The sequence below is a fragment of the Oncorhynchus tshawytscha genome, linkage group LG02 (genome assembly GCF_018296145.1).
Source record: "Oncorhynchus tshawytscha isolate Ot180627B linkage group LG02, Otsh_v2.0, whole genome shotgun sequence".
Lineage (NCBI taxonomy): Eukaryota > Metazoa > Chordata > Actinopteri > Salmoniformes > Salmonidae > Oncorhynchus > Oncorhynchus tshawytscha.
Window position 1 is genome coordinate 73291086 of NC_056430.1, and position 7690 is coordinate 73298775.

Genomic DNA, 7690 nt, shown 5'->3' on the forward strand with positions numbered 1-7690 from the left:
CCGAACAAACAGTAAAACTGAAAGCCTACATCAAAAAGCCGTATTAGATTGGCTTCCCACCGTTATCAGGAACGGGATGAGTAATACAGTATGTTCAGTGGCCAGAACGTTAAGGACAGGTTGTGTGTTTTTTTGTTCTAACGATGACACAGCCATACAAGGAAGACAGTATCTGTGCAGTGGGACGAAAGAGACGTGACAGATAAAACTTGATCATCATTTATCTTTTATTAAACAAAATAATCACAACACAAACTATACAATGGTCACTTTGAGATTGGATTCTCTGAACAGGAAGATTAAGACTCAACAAGAAGAGCAATTTGCATGTAACAGGCAATCTGTTGGTGCTCTGTCCTGTGGACTCGTACATCTTAAGGTGATACACAACATTGTGCTTTACACACCACAACTGATGTCATAAAACACTGCACAACGGGGGCAATTTAGTCTACAAAATGTAAGATGTCATAAAACACTGCACAACGGGGGCAATTTAGTCTACAAAATGTAAGATCCTCAATCAGCTGTGAATGAAAACATAACCATATAACAGAACAAACATCAACTTCACCAGAACCATAGATGTATGTCTATATATGGATCTGAACTTTACACTGTTGTTCAGAACCAGCAGTGTCATTCACACAACCAAGATAATGATTCAATGGATAATGAATCAAGATAATGAACATTGGTTGGTTGGTTATGATGATGGGACAATATTAACAACTGTGTAACCATTCACAGTAGACACGAGAGCTTAGGAAAATAAAACATCCAATCAAGATATTTATACATGTGTATATATATATAAATAAATAAAACAAATCTGTAATATGTACAACATATTTTTCACGTTTTAAAATGTACAAAATTAACAGGGTGATACCACAGTGAACTGAGGATGTAGTATTTACAGAAACATACAAACTATATACATATTCTCAAAAATAATAATTAGTATCTTCATATCATACCAGGATGTCATTCAACATCATTCACCATAATTTATTTTGTCAGCTTTCCACCTCAATAAAAAAATCAAACGGAAGGTGTTTTCTTCATGGCTTAACTCTTTAGAACAGTGAGCAGCATACAGACATAAACCAGTGGCTTTTAGTTGGCCTTCAACTAGCCTTCAGCTACTGGCCTTCAACTAGCCTTCAGCTGCTGGCCTTCAACTAGCATTGAACTACTGGCCTTCAACTAGCCTTCAGCTGCTGGCCTTCAACTAGCCTTCAGCTGCTGACCTTCAACTAGCCTTCAGCTACTAGCCTTCAGCTGCTGGCCTTCAGCTGCTGGCCTTCAGCTGCTGGCCTTCAGCTGCTGGCCTTCAGCTGCTGGCCTTCAGCTGCTGGCCTTCAGCTACTGGCCTTCAGCTGCTGGCCTTCAGCTACTGGCCTTCAGCTGCTGGCCTTCAGCTACTGGCCTTCAGCTGCTGGCCTTCAGCTACTGGCCTTCAGCTGCTGGCCTTCAGCTGCTGGCCTTCAGCTGCTGGCCTTCAACTAGCCTTCAGCTACAGGCATTCAGCCATCTTTAAAATTGGCCACAAAAACAATGCTCATCGATTTATTGATTTGGATGTAACTTGTTGATGCACAAATTGGAATATATCAAAAATGCACAAGGCGTGTAAAGCCATAACCAGATAGAAGGCAATAAGGCAACAACTCAACTCACTAACTTGTGTAAGGCAACAGTTGACAGGGGCTATAAGATCATATTTACCAAGAGACAATGTCTGCTGCACGTGCCAAGGCAAGAGAACTATCATGTCAGCTATAGTTGACTATAGTGAAAGGAGGTCATAAGGCATTTGGGCTCTACTAGACACTATATACCACATACCGTAAGAACATGTACGTCACTAGACATTACACACATTGCTGGAGTGAGTATAGAAATGCTTGCATTAATGATGGCAAAGGCACCAATATGTAAAGAGACCAATGACAACTCAAAAGTTTCAGCTCTGATTAGTGCCGACAACTCACACGTTTCACCTCAGAGTAGGGCCGACAACTCACACGTTTCACCTCAGAGTAGGGCCGACAACTCACACGTTTCATCTCAGAGTAGGGCCGACAACTCACACGTTTCAGCTCAGAGTAGGGCCGACAACTCACACGTTTCATCTCAGAGTAGGGCCGACAACTCACATGTTTCACCTCAGAGTAGGGCCGACAACTCACACGTTTCATCTCAGAGTAGGGCCGACAACTCACACGTTTCAGCTCAGAGTAGTGTCACACCATAGTTCAATGTCCCCCCTGGGAAAGTCTCCACTTTAAGATGTGGTGATGTTCAGTGCTAAGTGACTAGGCACGTGCATGTGTCAATGTCAGATGGTAAGGCCATCCAGAGGTCTCAATGTCCATTGTTAAGTACACCATAAACATACAAACTAGGTACCGTTTTCGACCTTCAAAAGATATGACAAGACAGCTTTTTGACTGCAGCCTGTTTGAAACCCACAATCTTCAACACATCCTTCATGTCGTGCTAATTGTGTTTTCTAGTGCTTTCGTCAGGCTGACAAAGGAAGTGGGATCCAACTGAACTCAAGAATCAAATGGGTTGGAAGTGTAGGACGTCTTCTGTACAGTGCTATGCACAATCTTATGCAACATTAGAACAAAGGTTTGCCTATCTTACAGTAAGTAGCCAAATGTACACTCATTTACAAAAGAGCTGCTAAGTGATATGTAACAAAAACAAACAAAGTTGAAGCTGTGTTAGATGGTTGTCATTTTTAACTTCCTTGTGTCAAAGAGCCAAGGTCCAGGACCTAGCCTGGTACCAAATCTGTGCATTATGTGCTTAGACATTTATTCTTCTCTCTGACGAGGAGTTAGCCTAAAATACATACATTTGGGACCAGGCCACCTAGGTAAGAACTCTTACATTATGAAAGAACGGACGACTACAGTCCAACTGTGCATTTACTGTGTCTTTCATTTTCAAGTCCTTCCGATGTTTGACAAAATGGCCTCCAGATGTTTTTCTCTTCAGGGTTGTTCGAGACCACAACGCTACCAAGTCATTTTTTGTGTGATTCCGTTTGTATATGTTTCTTCTTCATCCATTCCTTGTTTTGGGGGTGGGTTTCCACGGCAACCAAGTTATTCTTTCTGAGTTTCTTTTTTCCTTCTTCTTCGTCTTGGATGGCAGCACAGTGTTGAGGTCGGAACGGAATCTTCGGAACAGGAAGCCAGGAACTTAGGTCATCGAGATGAGGTCATCATCATAGGATTGGAAAGGACGTGTCAGTAGCATTAGGGTTAAAATGACCTCCATCGGTTTATGTTTGTCACTTTTTCAAACAAAAATCTCTCTTTAAATACAATTCTTCATATCCACTTGTTCTTCTTCTTCTACTAGTCATGCCAGGTCTTCTTCCAGGCTCACCATCTGTCTCTGTGAGGGGAGACAGAAAATAACCATAAACACAAAGTCACACAACACTGAAAACCACTACATGCAGTATTTCATAGGCTATACCATAATCAACAGTCACATGCTTTCTGTTAGCCACTGCAGAACACCTGCAGGATTGGGGTCAAGTGGATTGCAACTCCACATAGGAAAACAATGGGCAATTCATCCCATTATTTCACTTAATCGAAATGGAATTGATCTTAACACAGTATGAGAATTTAAATGGAATGAACTCTAACCCTGGTGACACGTGTAGTCTACATAAGTAATAAGACAGTGACTGGGTTGCTTGGTGGGTTGCTAGGTGACAGTACCTGTGGGTAGGTGTATCCGTCCTGGCTGTGGTTTCTACAGATGTGCAACTCGTCCTCTGTGGTCTTCTGGTACACGGGGTTGTCAAAGTGGATGGTGTTGGTGTTCTTCAGCCTCCAGTGTCTCCATAGCAACACTGCACCAAACAGCACCAGGCACATCATCACTGGAGAGAGGAGATAGGGGGTCAAAGGTCAGTTCTTGGTGTTGTAATTTTGTTGTTGATTAAGTATGGTAGGTAAAGCCAGTTTAACTTTTACAATGATATGTGTTTTATTGAGTGTACAAAACATTAGAAACACCTTCCTAATATTGAGTTACACCCCCCTTTGCCCTCAGAACAGCCTCAATTCGTCGGGCATTGACCCTACAAGGTGTCGAAAGCGTTCCACATGGAGGCTGGCCCATGTTGACTCTAATGCTTCCCACAGTTGTGTCAAGTTGGCTGGATGTCCTTTGGTTAGTGGACCATTCTTGATACACACGGAAAACGGTTGAGTCAAAAACCCAGCAGCGTTGCAGTTCTTGACTCAAACCGGTGCACCTGGCACCTACTACCATACCCCGTTTAAAGCACTTAAACATTTGTCTTGCCCATTCACCTCTGAATGGCACACGTACACAATCCATGTCTCAAATGTCTCAAGGCTTGTCTCCTCCCCTTCATCTACACTGATTGAAGTGGATTTAACATATAACATAAATAAGGGATCATAGCGTTCACCTGGTCAGTCTCATGGAAAGAGCAGGTGTTCCTAATGTTTTGTACACTCAGTGTATATCAGCACGTAAGTCAATACATAAACAGAGAGTAGGTTACTACAGTACTACTGTATTTATCAGTGCACTAGACATTATGCTGATACTACAAGGTAAAATACTCACTGATAGGTAAGACAATGTAGAGCACAGTATGGTATGATGCCTCAGCTACTTTGGGCATGGCAACATAGCCACTTTGACCTGTGACCGCAGTTTCCTGTGGACTGTGAGTGGTCGAGGACCTATCAGGGTCCTGAGGCTGGGCCCGGCGGGCGGAGGAGGTAGTTGTGGTAGTTGTAGTTGTGGTGGAAGTGGGGCCGGCTGGCTGTTTGGTTGGGGCCCTGGTAGGGATGGGAGCTGCAGTTTTGGGAGTGGTGGAGGGAGCGGTAGTTGTTGGAGCTGTTGAGATAAGAAGGTTAGAGGTTAGAGGGTTAGACACACAAGAACGTGTCAGTTAGTTTGAGAAAAGGTTCAATGACCATGAACAGTGAGTATGAGGATAAACACTAACACTTTGACATCCATTGGCTTTTGAACTACAAAATATTTGGTCTTAAACAGATTTTAATGATGATTAATAATGAAAATATGAATAACATTCCACCCATGAGGTGGGCGATCTGGTCATTTGACTGCAGGAAAGGGGTATAAAGAGCAGTAGTTGCACCTTCTCCTCTAAAGTTCCATAGGGTTCGACAGAGGAAAACACATACCTGCCACACACTTCCTCATGTCCAGGCCGAGGGTCATGTGATCAGGACAGGCACAGGTGTATTTGGGGGAGTGTTGGTTGATCTGGGGAGCAGGTAGACATAGGAACTCACAACCTCCATTCACAAAGTTTTTCTCTGTGCACCAGTTCTTTCCTATAGGAGAGAGAGAGAAGTGTGGGAGAGTGAGTGTTAGACCACCTGATTCAGCTTTTAAAGTTAATTACAGTTATTCATGTAAGTTTTGTTATGTTTTTAAAAAGCGTGCGTTGCCATACCGATGGGCTGCTTGAGGTTGTGGTATACAATGATGTCCTCTGGCTGCATCAGGTCCTCCGCCAGTACAGTGATGTCATTTCCTGTCAGGCGGTTGGCGCTCATGACCGCTCTGTCACCCATGTCGGTCCAGAATACTTTCTCCTGTGAAACAAATGAGAGAAACCAGAAAAAAAGAGAGACAGGAAGAAAAACTAGGTTAACCAACTGTACATAGTCAGTACATAGTCAGTACATACAGTACTTAAAGTTAACCAACTGTACATAGTCAGTACATAGTCAGTACATACAGTACTTAAAGTTAACCAACTGTACATAGTCAGTACATACAGTACTTAAAGTTAACCAACTGTACATAGTCAGTACATAGTCAGTACATACAGTACTTAAAGTTAACCAACTGTACATAGTCAGTACATACAGTACTTAAAGTTAACCAACTGTACATAGTCAGTACATAGTCAGTACATACAGTACTTAAAGTTAACCAACTGTATATAGTCAGTACATAGTTAGTACATACAGTACACAAAGTTAACCAACTGTACATAGTCAGTACATACAGTACTTAAAGTTAACCAACTGTACATAGTCAGTACATACAGTACACAAAGTTAACCAACTGTACATAGTCAGTACATACAGTACTTAAAGTTAACCAACTGTACATAGTCAGTACATACTGTACACAAAGTTAACCAACTGTACATAGTCAGTACATACAATACTTAATGTTAACCAACTGTACATAGTCAGTACATACAGTACTTAATGTTAACCAACTGTACATAGTCAGTACATAGCATATCATAGTCAGTACATACAGTACTTACAAATCCATCCACAAAGACTTAATGTATCTGGGGGAAACCAACAGTTTCAGATATGGGGCTTATTAACCTCCTATGACCTGGATACTGTAAGATCAGTTTGGTCTCCATTCAGCAGCTACATGGATGGATTTCTGTAATACAGCTAAAGCTGGATAGCTGCATGGCTAAACTCATAAACCGAGCTGGTGTATAAGACTCAACCTGGAAATCCCCTTTAATTAAAGCTACCACAGCCAGGTTGGTGTGGGCTGGAGGGGGGAGACCATGGTGCTCGACCCAGGGACCTAAAGGAGGTTCTGGGGCCACAGCCAGGGTAGGGGGGGGGAGACCATGGTGCTCGACCCAGGGACCTAAAGGAGGTTCTGGGGCCACAGCCAGGGTAGAGGGGGGAGACCATGGTGCTCGACCCAGGGATCTAGAGGAGGTTCTGAGGTTGGATTGTAACCATTGCCCACATGGACTGGACTCTACTGGTTCAGTTAAGTCTCCCTTTCCCTTCCTACAATTCCTCTAGGACCTGTCCATAACTATACTCCAGATGGAACTCAGGTTAGGGAGACCTTAATGTCCACATTCCATCACTATTTACCTCGAAGACGGCGAGAGAGAGGGGGTGAGCCAGCTTGTCCTCGTTGTAGATGAGTGTGTGTCGTCCTTCTCCATTTACGCCGATGCTGGAGAGGGTGTGCATCTTAGAGTCCACCCAGTACAGACGCTGGTTAACCATGTCTGTTCCAGAGGCAGGGAGCGTTAGAGAAATCCAACTGTATAATCATTCACTTATAAACAATGCTTCCACGCCTGATAACGAGGCAGATTATTTGAATGTAAATAATGTACACCTACAGTATGATAGAACTTCCAACAATAACACAACACAAAATCTCAACTGTTCTGTATACGAGTATAAGAATCATGCGAGACAGCAAATTACAATGTGCCCAATCACACATCACTATATTGCAGTGTCCAATCAGTGGACTCTTCTTACCAAGAGTGATGCCGTTGGGCCACATGATGTTGTCCGTTACCAAGGCGACGCGGTCGGCTCCGTTCAGCCCACTCTTCTCGATCTTGGCCTCGTTGCCCCAGTCAGTCCAGTACATGAAGCTGGAAACAGACACAGTACCGTCAGTCAACACTCCAACCTCAAACACACTTCAGCACAACATCTGGAGGTCTTTAGAGAAAATCACACACAGACACGTTGAGCTTCTGCCATGTTTCTTGTTGCGAAAGAGATCCTCACTCATTCAATTATTCCAATATGTTCGACAACAAAAGAATCCTGTCGAAGATTTATCTTTTTGCTTCTCGTGGCAGTCAACGCCCTATTGAGCATGATACTGATGAAAA

The 7690-nt window shown here is 43.0% G+C and overlaps 1 protein-coding gene across 1 annotated transcript in view; it reads right to left on the reverse strand.

Moving 5' to 3' along the window:
* Positions 1 to 602: 602 nt before the first annotated feature.
* LOC112230198 (low-density lipoprotein receptor-like) overlaps positions 603 to 7690 on the reverse strand; it is a 22449-nt gene continuing 15361 nt past the window's right edge. The window contains exons 11-17 of the mRNA XM_042304477.1: positions 7326 to 7444; positions 6924 to 7063; positions 5504 to 5645; positions 5229 to 5381; positions 4639 to 4914; positions 3756 to 3919; positions 603 to 3420 (exon numbers count right to left, since the gene is read on the reverse strand). Coding sequence (XP_042160411.1) covers positions 3385 to 3420; positions 3756 to 3919; positions 4639 to 4914; positions 5229 to 5381; positions 5504 to 5645; positions 6924 to 7063; positions 7326 to 7444 — 1030 coding nt within the window. The 3' untranslated portion in view covers positions 603 to 3384. The remainder of the gene's footprint in view (positions 3421 to 3755; positions 3920 to 4638; positions 4915 to 5228; positions 5382 to 5503; positions 5646 to 6923; positions 7064 to 7325; positions 7445 to 7690) is intronic.